The sequence below is a fragment of the Gigantopelta aegis genome, chromosome 1 (genome assembly GCF_016097555.1).
Source record: "Gigantopelta aegis isolate Gae_Host chromosome 1, Gae_host_genome, whole genome shotgun sequence".
Taxonomy (NCBI): domain Eukaryota; kingdom Metazoa; phylum Mollusca; class Gastropoda; order Neomphalida; family Peltospiridae; genus Gigantopelta; species Gigantopelta aegis.
Genome location: NC_054699.1, coordinates 22,758,870 through 22,777,551, shown reverse-complemented (window position 1 = coordinate 22,777,551; position 18,682 = coordinate 22,758,870). Strand labels below are relative to the sequence as shown.

At 38.0% G+C, this 18,682-nt stretch overlaps 1 protein-coding gene across 2 annotated transcripts in view; it reads left to right on the top strand.

The window, feature by feature from the left end:
- Positions 1 to 18,682, top strand: part of LOC121372287 (glutamate carboxypeptidase 2-like) — a 73,707-nt gene that overhangs the window by 39,433 nt on the left and 15,592 nt on the right. For both annotated transcript variants that reach the window (XR_005957914.1, XM_041498582.1), the window contains exons 2-7: positions 8,560 to 8,872; positions 10,496 to 10,618; positions 11,350 to 11,467; positions 14,839 to 14,988; positions 16,508 to 16,600; positions 17,228 to 17,433. Coding sequence is in view for 1 of the 2 variants with exons in the window: in XM_041498582.1 (XP_041354516.1) it covers positions 8,560 to 8,872; positions 10,496 to 10,618; positions 11,350 to 11,467; positions 14,839 to 14,988; positions 16,508 to 16,600; positions 17,228 to 17,433 (1,003 nt within the window). In the remaining variant the exon portion in view is untranslated. The remainder of the gene's footprint in view (positions 1 to 8,559; positions 8,873 to 10,495; positions 10,619 to 11,349; positions 11,468 to 14,838; positions 14,989 to 16,507; positions 16,601 to 17,227; positions 17,434 to 18,682) is intronic.

The window sequence follows — 18,682 nt, the reverse complement described above, 5'->3', positions numbered from 1 at the left end:
AATAAAGTTAAAGAATCAGTACTCAGGCCCGTAGCCAATGGAGGGGTCGGGGGATGGTGGTCAACCCCTCCCCCCTACCGGTGGCTTTTTTTTTCAATATGCCCCCGGATCTCCCTAAGCAACTCAGGCACTTTGCACCCTCGTGTGAGGCACTTTGTGCCTCACCAAAAGCCTAAATACCCACCTTCCCTCTTCTTCTCAAAATCCTGGCTACGGGCCTTGAAATTTAAGTACAATATGCATCTGCTGAGTAGAATACTAAACAGGACTTAGTTAAAATTTAATCATGCTTGACATACAGTGTATCATGAAATGTATCACTTACATGTTTTTCTTCCTGTATCTGTGAGACTGGGTAAGCAGTAAGATAAATACTCTGGATATTAGATTCAAGTGGTTTATCAGGGCTTGTAGAATGTTTATACTCTGGATATTAGATTCAAGTGGTTTATCAGGGCTTGTAGAATGTTTATACTCTGGATATTAGATTCAAGTGGTTTATCAGGGCTTGTAGAATGTTTATACTCTGGATATTAGATTCAAGTGGTTTATCAGGGCTTGTAGAATGTTTATACTCTGGATATTAGATTCAAGTGGTTTATCAGGGCTTGTAGAATGTTTATACTCTGGATATTAGATTCAAGTGGTTTATCAGGGCTTGTAGAATGTTTATACTCTGGATATCAGATTCAAGTGGTTTATCAGGGCTTGTAGAATGTTTATACTCTGGATATTAGATTCAAGTGGTTTATCAGGGCTTGTAGAATGTTTATACTCTGGATATTAGATTCAAGTGGTTTATCAGGGCTTGTAGAATGTTTATACTCTGGATATTAGATTCAAGTGGTTTATCAGGGCTTCTAGAACGTTTATACTCTGGATATTAGATTCAAGTGGTTTATCAGGGCTTGTAGAATGTTTATACTCTGGATATTAGATTCAAGTGGTTTATCAGGGCTTCTAGAACGTTTATACTCTGGATATTAGATTCAAGTGGTTTATCAGGGCTTGTAGAATGTTTATACTCTGGATATTAGATTCAAGTGGTTTATCAGGGCTTCTAGAACGTTTATACTCTGGATATTAGATTCAAGTGGTTTATCAGGGCTTCTAGAATGTTTATACTCTGGATATTAGATTCAAGTGGTTTATCAGGGCTTGTAGAATGTTTATACTCTGGATATTAGATTCAAGTGGTTTATCAGGGCTTCTAGAATGTTTATACTCTGGATATCAGATTCAAGTTGTTTATCGGGGCTTCTAGAATGTTTATACTCTGGATATTAGATTCAAGTGGGCTTGTAGAATGTTTATACTCTGGATATTAGATTCAAGTGGTTTATCAGGGCTTGTAGAATGTTTATACTCTGGATATTAGATTCAAGTGGTTTATCAGGGCTTCTAGAATGTTTATACTCTGGATATCAGATTCAAGTGGTTTATCGGGGCTTGTAGAATGTTTATACTCTGGATATCAGATTCAAGTGGTTTATCGGGGCTTGTAGAATGTTTATACTCTGGATATGAGATTCAAGTGGTTTATCAGGGCTTGTAGAATGTTTATACTCTGGATATTAGATTCAAGTGGTTTACCAGGGCTTGTAGAATGTTTATACTCTGGATATTAGATTCAAGTGGTTTATCAGGGCTTCTAGAATGTTTATACTCTGGATATTAGATTCAAGTGGTTTATCAGGGCTTGTAGAATGTTTATACTCTGGATATCAGATTCAAGTGGTTTATCAGGGCTTGTAGAATGTTTATACTCTGGATATCAGATTCAAGTGGTTTATCGGGGCTTGTAGAATGTTTATACTCTGGATATCAGATTCAAGTGGTTTATCGGGGCTTGTAGAATGTTTATACTCTGGATATCAGATTCAAGTGGTTTATCGGGGCTTGTAGAATGTTTATACTCTGGATATCAGATTCAAGTGGTTTATTTGTAGAATGTTTATACTCTGGATATTAGATTCAAGTGGTTTATCAGGGCTTGTAGAATGTTTATACTCTGGATATTAGATTCAAGTGGTTTATCAGGGCTTCTAGAATGTTTATACTCTGGATATTAGATTCAAGTGGTTTATCAGGGCTTGTAGAATGTTTATACTCTGGATATTAGATTCAAGTGGTTTATCAGGGCTTGTAGAATGTTTATACTCTGGATATTAGATTCAAGTGGTTTATCGGGGCTTGTAGAATGTTTATACTCTGGATATTAGATTCAAGTGGTTTATCGGGGCTTCTAGAATGTTTATACTCTGGATATTAGATTCAAGTGGTTTATCGGGGCTTCTAGAATGTTTATACTCTGGATATCAGATTCAAGTGGTTTATCGGGGCTTCTAGAATGTTTATACTCTGGATATCAGATTCAAGTGGTTTATCGGGGCTTCTAGAATGTTTATACTCTGGATATCAGATTCAAGTGGTTTATCGGGGCTTCTAGAATGTTTATACTCTGGATATCAGATTCAAGTGGTTTATCGGGGCTTCTAGAATGTTTATACTCTGGATATCAGATTCAAGTGGTTTATCAGGGCTTGTAGAATGTTTATACTCTGGATATCAGATTCAAGTGGTTTATCAGGGCTTGTAGAATGTTTATACTCTGGATATTAGATTCAAGTGGTTTATCAGGGCTTGTAGAATGTTTATACTCTGGATATTAGATTCAAGTGGTTTATCGGGGCTTGTAGAATGTTTATACTCTGGATATTAGATTCAAGTGGTTTATCGGGGCTTGTAGAATGTTTATACTCTGGATATTAGATTCAAGTGGTTTATCGGGGCTTCTAGAATGTTTATACTCTGGATATCAGATTCAAGTGGTTTATCGGGGCTTGTAGAATGTTTATACTCTGGATATTAGATTCAAGTGGTTTATCAGGGCTTCTAGAACGTTTATACTCTGGATATTAGATTCAAGTGGTTTATCAGGGCTTCTAGAATGTTTATACTCTGGATATCAGATTCAAGTTGTTTATCGGGGCTTCTAGAATGTTTATACTCTGGATATTAGATTCAAGTGGGCTTGTAGAATGTTTATACTCTGGATATTAGATTCAAGTGGTTTATCGGGGCTTCTAGAATGTTTATACTCTGGATATCAGATTCAAGTGGTTTATCGGGGCTTGTAGAATGTTTATACTCTGGATATCAGATTCAAGTGGTTTATCGGGCTTGTAGAATGTTTATACTCTGGATATGAGATTCAAGTGGTTTATCAGGGCTTGTAGAATGTTTATACTCTGGATATCAGATTCAAGTGGTTTATCGGGGCTTGTAGAATGTTTATACTCTGGATATCAGATTCAAGTGGTTTATCGGGGCTTGTAGAATGTTTATACTCTGGATATCAGATTCAAGTGGTTTATCGGGGCTTCTAGAACGTTTATACTCTGGATATCAGATTCAAGTGGTTTATCGGGGCTTGTAGAATGTTTATACTCTGGATATTAGATTCAAGTGGTTTACCAGGGCTTGTAGAATGTTTATACTCTGGATATTAGATTCAAGTGGTTTATCAGGGCTTGTAGAATGTTTATACTCTGGATATTAGATTCAAGTGGTTTATCAGGGCTTGTAGAATGTTTATACTCTGGATATTAGATTCAAGTGGTTTATCAGGGCTTGTAGAATGTTTATACTCTGGATATTAGATTCAAGTGGTTTATCAGGGCTTGTAGAATGTTTATACTCTGGATATTAGATTCAAGTGGTTTATCAGGGCTTGTAGAATGTTTATACTCTGGATATTAGATTCAAGTGGTTTATCAGGGCTTGTAGAATGTTTATACTCTGGATATTAGATTCAAGTGGTTTATCAGGGCTTCTAGAATGTTTATACTCTGGATATTAGATTCAAGTGGTTTATCGGGGCTTGTAGAATGTTTATACTCTGGATATTAGATTCAAGTGGTTTATCGGGGCTTGTAGAATGTTTATACTCTGGATATTAGATTCAAGTGGTTTATCGGGGCTTGTAGAATGTTTATACTCTGGATATTAGATTCAAGTGGTTTATCAGGGCTTGTAGAATGTTTATACTCTGGATATTAGATTCAAGTGGTTTATCGGGGCTTCTAGAATGTTTATACTCTGGATATTAGATTCAAGTGGTTTATCGGGGCTTCTAGAATGTTTATACTCTGGATATCAGATTCAAGTGGTTTATCGGGGCTTCTAGAATGTTTATACTCTGGATATCAGATTCAAGTGGTTTATCGGGGCTTCTAGAATGTTTATACTCTGGATATCAGATTCAAGTGGTTTATCGGGGCTTGTAGAATGTTTATACTCTGGATATCAGATTCAAGTGGTTTATCGGGGCTTGTAGAATGTTTATACTCTGGATATCAGATTCAAGTGGTTTATCAGGGCTTGTAGAATGTTTATACTCTGGATATTAGATTCAAGTGGTTTATCAGGGCTTGTAGAATGTTTATACTCTGGATATTAGATTCAAGTGGTTTATCAGGGCTTGTAGAATGTTTATACTCTGGATATTAGATTCAAGTGGTTTATCAGGGCTTGTAGAACGTTTATACTCTGGATATTAGATTCAAGTGGTTTATCGGGGCTTGTAGAATGTTTATACTCTGGATATTAGATTCAAGTGGTTTATCGGGGCTTGTAGAATGTTTATACTCTGGATATTAGATTCAAGTGGTTTATCGGGGCTTGTAGAATGTTTATACTCTGGATATTAGATTCAAGTGGTTTATCGGGGCTTGTAGAATGTTTATACTCTGGATATTAGATTCAAGTGGTTTATCGGGGCTTGTAGAATGTTTATACTCTGGATATTAGATTCAAGTGGTTTATCGGGGCTTCTAGAATGTTTATACTCTGGATATCAGATTCAAGTGGTTTATCGGGGCTTCTAGAATGTTTATACTCTGGATATCAGATTCAAGTGGTTTATCGGGGCTTCTAGAACGTTTATACTCTGGATATTAGATTCAAGTGGTTTATCGGGGCTTCTAGAACGTTTATACTCTGGATATTAGATTCAAGTGGTTTATCGGGGCTTGTAGAACGTTTATACTCTGGATATTAGATTCAAGTGGTTTATCGGGGCTTCTAGAATGTTTATACTCTGGATATTAGATTCAAGTGGTTTATCGGGGCTTGTAGAATGTTTATACTCTGGATATTAGATTCAAGTGGTTTATCGGGGCTTCTAGAACGTTTATACTCTGGATATTAGATTCAAGTGGTTTATCGGGGCTTGTAGAATGTTTATACTCTGGATATCAGATTCAAGTGGTTTATCGGGGCTTCTAGAATGTTTATACTCTGGATATTAGATTCAAGTGGTTTATCGGGGCTTCTAGAATGTTTATACTCTGGATATCAGATTCAAGTGGTTTATCGGGGCTTGTAGAATGTTTATACTCTGGATATCAGATTCAAGTGGTTTATCGGGGCTTGTAGAATGTTTATACTCTGGATATCAGATTCAAGTGGTTTATCAGGGCTTGTAGAATGTTTATACTCTGGATATTAGATTCAAGTGGTTTATCAGGGCTTGTAGAATGTTTATAAAATCCACTAGCCATGGGATCAGTGATTTTAAAATTCACTAGCCACAATTAAAATTTCACTAGTCCTACTTTACTTTAAGTTAATATAATGTTACTAATTGATAGTAATCAGGAGGGGAGGGGGTGCAGGACATAGCCAGAAAGCTGGGGGTGGGTAGAGTTGACAAATAAAAATGTGTGGAGTGCATCGTTAAATAAAACATTTCTTTCTGTCTGTCATATGTAACCATGGTAATTTTCAGTCCTTCAGGCCGCTGGATGTAGCTCATTTTTAACAAAACACATTTGACTCTCACACAGTCAGCATTATAATCAGAAAGAGTCAAATGTGTTTTATTAAAGATGTGCTGGGGTGTTACTAAACCTCGCTTTCTTCTGTTACAGAGAATATTTGGCGTGGACGACCCTCTCACTAACAGTGTTATTAAACCTTCCTTTCTTCTATTACAGTGAGTTTGGCACGGCCGACCCTCTCACTAACAGTGTCACTAAACCTTCCTTTCTTCTGTTAAAGTGAGTTTGGCGTGGACGACCCTCTCACTAACAGTGTTATTAAACCTTCCTTTCTTCTATTACAGGGAGTTTGGCACGGCTGACCCTCTCACTAACAGTGTTATTAAACCTTCCTTTCTTCTATTACAGGGAGTTTGGCACGGCTGACCCTCTTACTAACAGTGTTATTAAACCTTCCTTTCTTCTATTACAGTGAGTTTGGTACGGCCGACCCTCTCACTAACAGTGTTATTAAACCTTCCTTTCTTCTATTACAGTGAGTTTGGTACGGCCGACCCTCTTACTAACAGTGTTATTAAACCTTCCTTTCTTCTATTACAGGGAGTTTGGCACGGCTGACCCTCTTACTAACAGTGTTATTAAACCTTCCTTTCTTCTATTACAGTGAGTTTGGTACGGCCGACCCTCTTACTAACAGTGTTATTAAACCTTCCTTTCTTCTATTACAGTGAGTTTGGTACGGCCGACCCTCTCACTAACAGTGTTATTAAACCTTCCTTTCTTCTATTACAGGGAGTTTGGTACGGCCGACCCTCTCACTAACAGTGTTATTAAACCTTCCTTTCTTCCATTACAGGGAGTTTGGTACGGCCGACCCTCTTACTAACAGTGTTATTAAACCTTCCTTTCTTCTATTACAGTGAGTTTGGTACGGCCGACCCTCTCACTAACAGTGTTATTAAACCTTCCTTTCTTCTATTACAGGGAGTTTGGTACGGCCGACCCTCTCACTAGCAGTGTTATTAAACCTTCCTTTCTTCTATTACAGGGAGTTTGGCACGGCTGACCCTCTCACTAGCAGTGTTATTAAACCTTCCTTTCTTCTGTTACAGTGAGTTTGGCACGGCCGACCCTCTCACTAACAGTGTTATTAAACCTTCCTTTCTTCCGTTACAGTGAGTTTGGCACGGCTGACCCTCTCACTAGCAGTGTTATTAAACCTTCCTTTCTTCTGTTACAGTGAGTTTGGCACGGCCGACCCTCTCACTAACAGTGTTATTAAACCTTCCTTTCTTCCGTTACAGTGAGTTTGGTACGGCCGACCCTCTCACTAACAGTGTTATTAAACCTTCCTTTCTTCCATTACAGGGAGTTTGGTACGGCCGACCCTCTTACTAACAGTGTTATTAAACCTTCCTTTCTTCCATTACAGGGAGTTTGGTACGGCCGACCCTCTTACTAACAGTGTTATTAAACCTTCCTTTCTTCTATTACAGGGAGTTTGGTACGGCCGACCCTCTCACTAGCAGTGTTATTAAACCTTCCTTTCTTCTATTACAGGGAGTTTGGCACGGCTGACCCTCTCACTAGCAGTGTTATTAAACCTTCCTTTCTTCTGTTACAGTGAGTTTGGCACGGCCGACCCTCTCACTAACAGTGTTATTAAACCTTCCTTTCTTCCGTTACAGTGAGTTTGGCACGGCTGACCCTCTCACTAGCAGTGTTATTAAACCTTCCTTTCTTCTGTTACAGTGAGTTTGGCACGGCCGACCCTCTCACTAACAGTGTTATTAAACCTTCCTTTCTTCCGTTACAGTGAGTTTGGTACGGCCGACCCTCTCACTAACAGTGTTATTAAACCTTCCTTTCTTCCATTACAGGGAGTTTGGTACGGCCGACCCTCTTACTAACAGTGTTATTAAACCTTCCTTTCTTCTATTACAGGGAGTTTGGTACGGCCGACCCTCTCACTAACAGTGTTATTAAACCTTCCTTTCTTCTATTACAGGGAGTTTGGTACGGCCGACCCTCTTACTAACAGTGTTATTAAACCTTCCTTTCTTCCATTACAGTGAGTTTGGTACGGCCGACCCTCTCACTAACAGTGTTATTAAACCTTCCTTTCTTCTATTACAGGGAGTTTGGTACGGCCGACCCTTTCACTAACAGTGTTATTAAACCTTCCTTTCTTCTATTACAGGGAGTTTGGTACGGCCGACCCTCTTACTAACAGTGTTATTAAACCTTCCTTTCTTCCATTACAGTGAGTTTGGTACGGCCGACCCTCTCACTAACAGTGTTATTAAACCTTCCTTTCTTCTATTACAGGGAGTTTGGTACGGCCGACCCTCTTACTAACAGTGTTATTAAACCTTCCTTTCTTCTATTACAGGGAGTTTGGTACGGCCGACCCTCTTACTAACAGTGTTATTAAACCTTCCTTTCTTCTATTACAGGGAGTTTGGTACGGCCGACCCTCTTACTAACAGTGTTATTAAACCTTCCTTTCTTCTATTACAGGGAGTTTGGTACGGCCGACCCTCTCACTAACAGTGTTATTAAACCTTCCTTTCTTCCGTTACAGTGAGTTTGGTACGGCCGACCCTCTCACTAACAGTGTTATTAAACCTTCCTTTCTTCCATTACAGGGAGTTTGGTACGGCCGACCCTCTTACTAACAGTGTTATTAAACCTTCCTTTCTTCTATTACAGTGAGTTTGGTACGGCCGACCCTCTTACTAACAGTGTTATTAAACCTTCCTTTCTTCTATTACAGGGAGTTTGGCACGGCCGACCCTCTCACTAACAGTGTTTTGGAGAAGAAACTGGAGCACACCGTCTATCAACAGCTGGTCAACTACAACTTCGACAGCGTCGACATAGAGGACTACAACGTTGTTGTCACCTACCCAGATCCCAACCGCCCGAATCGTCTGGAGGTGCTCGATCAGTCCGGATCCGTGCTGGCCAATTTCACACTGAAGAACGCTGTTACAAGGGGACATAATCCTGTTATCAAGACTGTAGGTGTGAAGAGCCATTATGCAAAGTATCCCTATGTGGCATTCTCTAAAGCAGGATCGGCAGAGGTAAGAAAAACATGTCTGTGCTTAGCAGTGGCTTTAAGTGGTTTAAACTATCACCTCTCTCTCCCCCCCCCCCCAAAAAAAAGAAGAAAACACACCAAAAAACCTACAAAACCCACCCAAAAAACCTCACCCAACATTAAAATTTAGCCAAATTAATGTTCCACTTATTCAAACAAGACATAACAAGAATTGTAATTATTTGATTTTTTAATTAGCCTTTTGGTAAATTAATTATGAAATACATTCATCAAATTCAGCTTTAATTTGTATTTGGCAGTTTTGTGAACAACAGCTTAAACCTTGGTTTATGATCTCTTTTGGAGAATTGTAGTACCGTAAAACCCTTCAAAACAGGTCCCTCAGTAAACCGGAATTCTCTCAAAACAGCACATTTTACACGGTCCCTTGAAACTTATTAAAAAGTGGCTAATTTAAACAAACTTTTTATTAGCTATTAAATATTGTGGCCATTTATTTATGTAAATTAGCTATTGGCCCAATTATTAAATAGTGTGTCTATTTTGCATATAAATTATTCAGCAGTGCTGATGTAAAATCTGAAGTAAAATCGAATAAGATCAGCATTGTTTTTGCTGAGACATATTATTGTGACAAGATGCTAGTGTAGGCATTAAAAAATACAAATTGGTACAGGATTTAAGTCAGTTGGTAGAGCTCTCGCCTGAGGTGACTGGGTTGTAGGATCAAATCCCCATGTCGACCCATTGTTTGTTTTTTCCTCCATCTCAACTAGTGCCCCACGACCTGTATATCAAAGACTGTGGTATGTGCTATCTTGTCTGTGGGAAAGTGCGTTTAAAAGATCCCTTGCTGATAATGGAAAACTATAGCGGGTTTCCTTTGAAGATTATGGGTCAAATTTACAAAGCCTGTTTATGTCTTACACATTTGTAAAGTTACTACATACATTTATAATGCTTAAACACATATGTCTAAGAAAAAAAGACATAGTAAATTTGGCTCAATTTGTGAGAATTACCAAATCACCAAATAAAAGACATCCATGATAGGCCGATGATTAATCAATATACATGGACCCTAGTGATATCAATAAACAAAACGAACTCAGGGGACAATATTTCAAAATCTACGGTAACCGTAAGTTCACGTGAGTTTTATTTAGGTAACCGATTGTTCGGTTATGTGAATATAGTTCTCGTAACCGATGAGTTTGGCCTACCTAATCCTAAAACACTTGAACTAATGTTCTGTGCTACATTAGTGGTTCAAATGTATTTAAAAATATAAACTGATTTTCACTTTCATTACTGATATATGGTCCTTTTAATTTTAGAATGTAATTGTTCACCACGTAGATGATTGGCAGTTCTCGTTCTCGTGATTTTAAAGTTCCGTAACTGACACGCGAACAGAAAATGCTTCTCATGAAATATTGTTCCCTGAAACTTTAATTTTTAAAATACAAATTCCTCAGTGTTATATATAGCTTTTGTTACAGTCATTTTGCAAGGCTTGTAATGGTAATATGTATAAAATATTGATAAATATTGTTAAAATTATAACATGTGGAACAAAAGAGAGAATACAGGCTCAGAAATGGATGAAATACTGAATAAAGAATTGCTGTTCTATCTGTTTCAGGGTGGCTTGCTGTTTGGTCACTATGGGCGACAGGCTGACCTGCTGGAACTGAAGCATCATGGGATTGATGTCACTGATCATCTGTTGTTGCTCCGACTGGGAGAGATCTCCGTTGATGAAAAGGTATGTGTTCTCGAAATACTTCTGAATTTATTTCTACATTTTATTGTTGAACAAACAGACATTATCGCGTGTATATTAATTGTTAAAAACTCTATATAATGTTACTAATTTTTTAGCAAAATATTTTTCAGTAAATTCTTTTTCATGTACTTTTTCTATCCCACATGACCACATATGATGGAGTCTTTTGTTCTCATTCATTCAGTAAATAAACCATTAATTTACACGAACAGACAAAGATGGCTGAACAAGTAACTTTTTTATATGACCATTTCATCATAAATAAACTACACTATCATATTTGCTGTGTTTGTTTTATATGTTAAATAAAAGTTAACACTACAAATTAACACGATATCTTTTAAAATGAAGGTTTTAATAACAAAATATTAACTTAAAAACTGTGTCTAATGACCTCACGTCACCATCTCACATTAACATGACATCATGTATTACCAATAACATCATGTTAAGCGCAATCGCTTGATATCCCATGTAAGATAGACATTTTTTACATAGCTTTCTTTCATGGGGTAGTTCTGTCCTATATATCTGAGGTTTTGAGAAAACATTTTCTACAGTGATGATAACACATTTTAGAGTGAAATAGTGAATTTTTCACTCTAAAATGTGTTGTCATCACTGATTGACTAATAACACTTTTATTTCACTCATATTTTAAGATATTTCACTAAATGTTATATAATAAACTTGTATATTTGTACTTTAAGGTATCCGTAGCAGAAAAAGCTGGAGCAGGTGGAGTGTTGTTGTATTGGGATCCATCAGAAGGCAACACTGACGTTCCACACAACAGGTCTCACATACCGTACGCTTCTGCCAGACCGGGTAAATGGTTTTCCATTCCAACCAGTGCTCTCTGACTGGTGTAAATTTAGTAAATACTCTCTGGCCTATGAGGCAATCCTGTCTAACTTTATTTGCTTGATATTTTTTCACCATCATGGGCTTTTTTTGGCAAGTAGGACAGCATCAGTTCATAAGTACAACATTATTGGCAAGTACAAGGCTTCAATTTAATGGCAGGCATGCAGCAAATTGTCACAATGTCCTAGTCCTATGATCCAATGCCCTGATATGGACGTAACCCAGTGGTACAGCGCTCGATCGATGTGCGGTCAGTCTGGGATCGATCCCCGTCGGTGGGCCCATTGGACTATTTCTCATTCCTGCCAGTGCACCACGACTGGTATATCAAAGGCCGTGGTATGTACTACCCTGTCTGTGGGAAGGTGCATATAAAAGATCCCTTGCTGCTAATCGAAAAGCGTAGCCCATGAAGTGGTGACAGTGGGTTTCCTCTCTCATTATCTGTATGGTCTATAACCATATGTTTGACTCTACATAACCATAAATAAAATGTGTTGAGTGCATCATTAAATAAAACATTTCTTTCTTTTTTTTCTTTTTCCAATGCCCTTAAAAAAAGGGTTTTTTAAAAGTTTCACGGCCCAACTGGCTATGCCTTATTTTGCATGTTAGTAATTGGTCATCATACATCATACTCTCTTGAATGTTACTTTATTACAAAAACATGAAACTGTTTAAACTTAGTTATTTTAAAAGGAAGGAAGAAAATGTTTTATTTAATGATCCATTCAACACATTTTATTTACGGTTATATGGCGTCGGATATTTTGAATGGGTGCTACTGTATTATATTAAGACACTTGTCATAGTTTGCCATGTCGCCCTGCCTTTAGGCCATAATGCACACACACACACACACACACTAAAAAAAAAAAAAAAAAATACATCAGTCTAGGCCAAACGGCCTTGCCCTCTTGTTTACCAAATACCAGGCCTGTGAGTAATGATGCTGGGTATTCTGTTTATAATATGCCATTGTCATTCTGATTTTTTGGATTAGAACATCAAATACACAATTCAAAACAGGTTACTAACTTTTAGACTACTGGATTAATTTTTTACAAAAACCACGTTTAGTGGGTACAAATTTATAATTTTTTACTCACATATATTCACTTAAATGTTTTATAAATACATAAAATAAAGTTCATATTTTTATATTTTAGATATGTTGATTAAAATTAGGCAAATTTGTTTTTAAAGTCACGCATTTACTTACGGGCATTTGTGGCCAGCTGTCCAGTATTTATGTCTATTATTCCCAGTAACAGTGGTTTTGTGATCAGAATTTTTTTTTAAAAATGAACTACGATTCATATCCCAATATTTGGTGATTTTCATTGTTGGTAAAACAATCAAATTTATTCTCAAATTAGCTGTCACAATCAGCTATCGATCCCTGAAAATTACTGCAACGTGCCGCCATTGTTGTTAAGCAAACATTTACTAGCTTAAAACAAAATCTAAATAAACAGGAAGCTGACTTGTCTTCCATTACCTGTTACTAAATCGCTTCTGGTGAGTGTTGTGTGTAAAACAGTGGGAAATATGAATTGGTGAATGCACTGTATACAGTGTACAGTATGTCAACTGGTGTGACGTAGGACAAAATATTTCGCCTGCAGTAGTCAGAAGGTTAAATAAAATGGTTTGGCGTAACCCATGAACACAAACTTTAAATTTTCAGATAGGTGGAACAAAGCCCAGTTTTTAAGCACTTGCCTGATGTGTAGTCGGTCTAGGATTGATCCTAAGTAGGTCCATTGGGCTATTTCTCGTGACGGCCATTGCACACTCAAAACATTTTATTGACAGTTATATGGCGTCGGACATATGGTTAAGGACCACACATATTAAGAGAGGAAACCCGCTGTCGCCACTTCATGTGCTACTCTTTTTCAATTAGCAGCAAGGGATCTTTTATATGCACCATCCCACAGGCAGGATAGCACATACCACGGCCTTTGATATACCAGTCATTGTGCACTGGCTGGAGTGAGAAATAGCCCAATTGGCCCACCGACGGGGATTGATCCCAGACCGACCGCGCATCAAGCGACCGCTTTACCACTGGGCTACGTCCTGCCCCTGTTGTGACAAAGGCTGTGATATGTACTGTCCTATGTGTGGGATGCTGCAAATAAAGGATCCCTTGCTGCTAATCAAAATGAATAGCCCATGGTGTGGCAACAGTGTCTTTCATCTCTCATTGGTGTGGTCCTTAACCATATGTCCTAAGTGTCACATATTCGGCAGGGCCCGCGCGGTGCCCTTTGAAGTTTTCTCGACTCCAATCGCGAGGCACCCATGTGTAAGCTGCAAAGGTACTGCAGGATAATCCTAAGGATGCCATGCGGCAGTCAGACGGGACCCGTAAGATACCCATCCGATGTTTACACATGAATATTGTGGGGGTCGACCGGCCTCGGTGGCGTCGTGGCAGGCCATCGGTCTACAGGCTGGTAGGTACTGGGTTCGGATCCCAGTCGAGGCATGGGATTTTTAATCAAGATATCGACTCCAAACCCTGAGTGAGTGCTCCGCAAGGCTCAGTGGGTAGGTGTAAACCACTTGCACCGACCAGTGATCCATAACTGGTTCAACAAAGGCCATGGTTTGTGCTATCCTGCCTGTGGGAAGCGCAAATAAAAGATCCCTTGCTGCCTGTCATAAAAAGAGTAGCCTATGTCGCGACAGCGGGTTTCCTCTAAAAACAGTGTCAGAATGACCATATGTTTGACGTCCAATAGCCGATGATAAGATAAAAAATCAATGTGCTCTAGTGGCGTCGTTAAATAAAACAAACTTTACTTTATTGTGGGGGTCGTACTTGGCTTGTGCGGTGCCCATGCGATTCTGTTTACGACGCGTCTACAAGCTTACGGCCAGTAAAAATTTCTACAACACATCGGGAACTTTTAAACTCTATGCTAAAAGCTTCCGATGTGCCCTATGATGAGGAAAGAACGCCAAGGCATCCGCAGGATAGCTATGGCACCCTTGCAGCCGCCGTGAAATTTTGCAAATTTTCAACAAAATTTGAGCCCATACAGGCACCGTATCCCGAATCGGTGGATATGTGACTCCGTCATTAATCTGTTCTAGGTGTCACTAGATTTAATTTTCTAAATGTCAGTAGATTTCATTTTCCAAAGTTTCAGTAGATTTAATTTTCCTAAGTATTAGTAGATTTAATCTGTTCTAGGTGTCAGTAGATTTAATTTTTCCTTACTTCGAGTAGATTTAATTTGTCTAAAGTGTCAAAAGATTTAAGTTGTCTCAAGTTTCAGTATGGTATTTAATCTATCCACTTTGCTACTGTATTACAGAGACCGGAAATGATCTGCACAACATACCTGTACAGACTGTGTCGGCCAACATGGCTGCCTGGCTGTTTGGACACATGGGAGGGGAGTCGGCCCCACAACACTGGATGGGTGGACTGAACGTCGTGTACATGCTCGGACGTCCAAGTAACGGTCAGTACTTTGTGTGAGGTATCGGAGTCAGCTATATAGAGATTATTATAGGAGCTTGTGTGTCATACTGATTCAGGATTATTGTATTGCCCAAGTGAGAGCGAGGGTAATACATGAATCCTGACACGAGTTTCGTAAAATCAATATAACTCACACGCAAGTGTAATAATTTCTTTATTATCCATATTATTATTGTTGGGTTTTTTTTATGAATAACAAGACCCAAGTCAAAATGTTTTAGCCACAACTAGAAGAAGATGACGAAATGACGTCATATTTTAAATGCAGTCTGAGCTAGGAGCAAAATTACGTCATTACACTTGTTATTACACATGTGCTTAGTATGATTATTAACTTGGTTATGTTGAAACATATGGATAATAATAAACAATAAGATTCTGTAACCTCCATAATAAAGGGTCGTTGTACAGTTACTAATATTTTTTCACGAATATGCAAACCTAAGGATCGATCAATCTCCATCATTGGACCTATTGGGTTATTTCTTGTTCCATCCGGTGCACCCTGACTGGTATATCAAGGGCTGTGGTATGTGTTATCTTGTCTGTGCATGTAAAAGATACCACGATCCTGGACGTAGCTCAGTGGTAAAACACTCACTTGATGTGCAGTCGGTTTAGGATCGATCCCCGTTGGTGGGCCCATTGAGCTATTTCTTGTTCCAGCCAGTGCACCATGACTGGTATATCAAAGGCTGTTGTATGTTCTACCCTGTCTGTGCATATAAAAGATCCGTTACTACTAACAGAAAATGTAGCAGGTTTTCCTCTTTATGACTATATATCCGAATTACCAAATGTTTGACATCCAATAGCCGTGCAATCAGTGTGATCTAGTGGTGTTGTTAAACAAAACAAACTTTATTTTACTTTTTGCACCTTTGTTTTGGCTTCGTACACAAAAAATATAAAATAGCTTATCATAATTTCACTGCAGATCCATAATTCCTATATAGTACGATGTTTTAATTACCGAATTTTCTTCAAACACAGTCAGGTGTATTAGACTGGTGAAGCGACGTCATGTTACAATGTCGCTTCCTAAAATTACATCTTTGATTGGTTATGTATTTACTTAAAATTACACCTGTGCTTCATATGTTTTTATTAACTCGATACCGGCCTCAGTGGCGCACTGGTTAAGCCATCGGACTACAGGCTGGTAGGTACAGGGTTCACAGCCCGGTACCGGCTCCAACCCAGAGTGAGTTCTTAAGGGCTCAATGGCCACTACACCCTCTTCTCTTTCACTAACCACGAACCAACTGTCCTGGACAGACAGCCCAGATAGCTGAGGTGTGTGCCCAGGACAGTGTGCTGGAACCTTAATTGGATATGAGCACGAAAATAAGTTGAAATGAAATTAACTCGATTATGTTGAACCAAGTGGATAATACTGTTCATTATGAATCTGTTATGTATTAAAATCTTGATACTGCTAACAACTGATGTCAGTAGAATGTATAATAATGTGTAGCTATTGGTTTTTTTTTTTTCAGAAACAAAAAATTTCAAGCTGACATCATACAACAAAGAAGAGGAACAGTCAGTACGGAATGTCATTGGCAGTATCCATGGTTACCTGGAACCAGGTGATTATATCAACATTTACAATACTGGGTTCTCCTATCATAACATTGCCTCAACACAGAAAACTAGGCTTGTGATTGTAGGTCTTTATAAGAAAATTTGATGTGGTTGGCGGTAGGATTAAATATGATTGATATGTGCAAGTAGAGAGTAGCAAATTACTATTTGCCTGATCCCTTTGTTAGATTTTTAGACTGTTATGTGTTGTATTTTCAGACTGTCAAGTGTTGTATTTTCAGACTGTTCTGTGTTGTATTTTCAGACTATTTTTTGTTGTATTTTCAGGCTGTTATGTGTTGTATTTTCAGACTGTTTTGTGTTGTATTTTCAGACTATTTTTTGTTGTATTTTCAGACTGTTAATGTGTTGTATTTTCAGACTAATATGTGTTGTATTTCAGACTGTTATGTGTTGTATTTTCAGACTATTTTTTGTTGTATTTTCAGACTGTTATGTGTTGTATTTTCAGACTGATATGTGTTGTATTTCACACTGTTACGTGTTGTATTTTCAGATTGTTATGTGTCGTATTTTCAGACTATTTTGTGTTGTATTTTCAGATCATTATGTGTTGTGTTTTCAGACTGTTTTGTGTTGTATTTTCAGACTGTTCAGTGTTGTATTTTCAGATCGCTATATATTGATTGGAGCGCCGAGATCTGGTTTCCCAGGCTCGTCTAACGATGCGGTCCTGGCGACGTCGATGTTGTTACAGCTAGCCCGCAGTCTGGAGTATGTGTACAACCTGGAGAACTGGAAACCACGGCGGGGGATCAAGCTCGTCTCCTGGGGGGGACATGAGTTCTCACAGGCCGGGAAAACAGAGTATATCAAGGTAGGATGGTTTGGTGGGTTTCCTAGGAGGAGGGGAGGGGGGGACATGAGTTTTTACAGGCCGGGAAAATAGAGTATATCAAGGTAGTATGGTGGGGTGGGGTGGGGTGGGGATATAAGTTCTCACAGGCAGGAAAAACAGTATATCAAGGTAGAATGGTTTGGTGGGGTTCTTTGGGGTGGGGTGACACGGGTTCTCACAGCCTGGGAAAACCAAATATATTTCAAGGTAGGATGATTTGGTTGCATTGATTTGGTAGAAATTATGTTTAAATTGGTGTGACATGATTGCAGGTTTTTGTTTTGTTTTTGAGACTGAAATACTAGTCAACAATAATTCAGTGTTTCTGGCAAAAATAAATTTTTAGGTATGGTGCTATGGAATTGAATGCAACCACAGTCCACAGAGGGTATGGGGGGCCTCCCCCAGAAAGAAAATGTGTTAAGTTTAGGGTTAGGGTTATAAAAATCATATAGTAATAATGATAAAGAATAATTAATTTTTTCAAAAGGTTAACTTTAAAAAAAAAAAGTGCAAGAACATTTTGGTATAGCACCATATCCGTTTTACCCTCTGGCAGAAACCCTGTAAAGATTCATTTAAAACTTTCTATGGTGTATGTGAACATTGGTTCAGAAAGTAAATACTTTTTTTTTATCTCATCTTTACAAAGTGAAAAGACGAGATATAGATGTTACTTTTCAGATAGTGGTAACAACATCAACTTTTGCATTTAGCTCAACATTAAAGTTTTGTGTTTAAACTCCATTTCTACAAAACTGTAAGTCATACATGTATATCAGTGAAACTTGGTTCATAGTTACATCTATCAATGTTCATCCCAATAAAACAAACAAATTATTTTTATGTTTTTTATTAAATTAAAATTTTAATTTAATGTTTTCTAAACTTTAATTTAAAAAAAAAAAAAATTAACATGCATTGAGATAAACATCTATAGATGTATAACTTATCAGTGACACTAAATAAGTGACTTGTAGGCGAGACATTTAAAATTCAAAGAATTATTGTTCAAAACATTTATAGCTCAAAACACATAAAATTATATAGTCTCTGGCATACTGTGAGATACATAGAGGATATTTCATGTTTTTTGTAAAATATGATTTATATCTCATCTCGTGAAGTTTGCAATCATATCTCACGAGTCGCGACGAGTGTAATATGATTGCAAACTTCACGTGATGAGATATAAATCGTATTTGACAAAAAACATGAACTTTTCTAT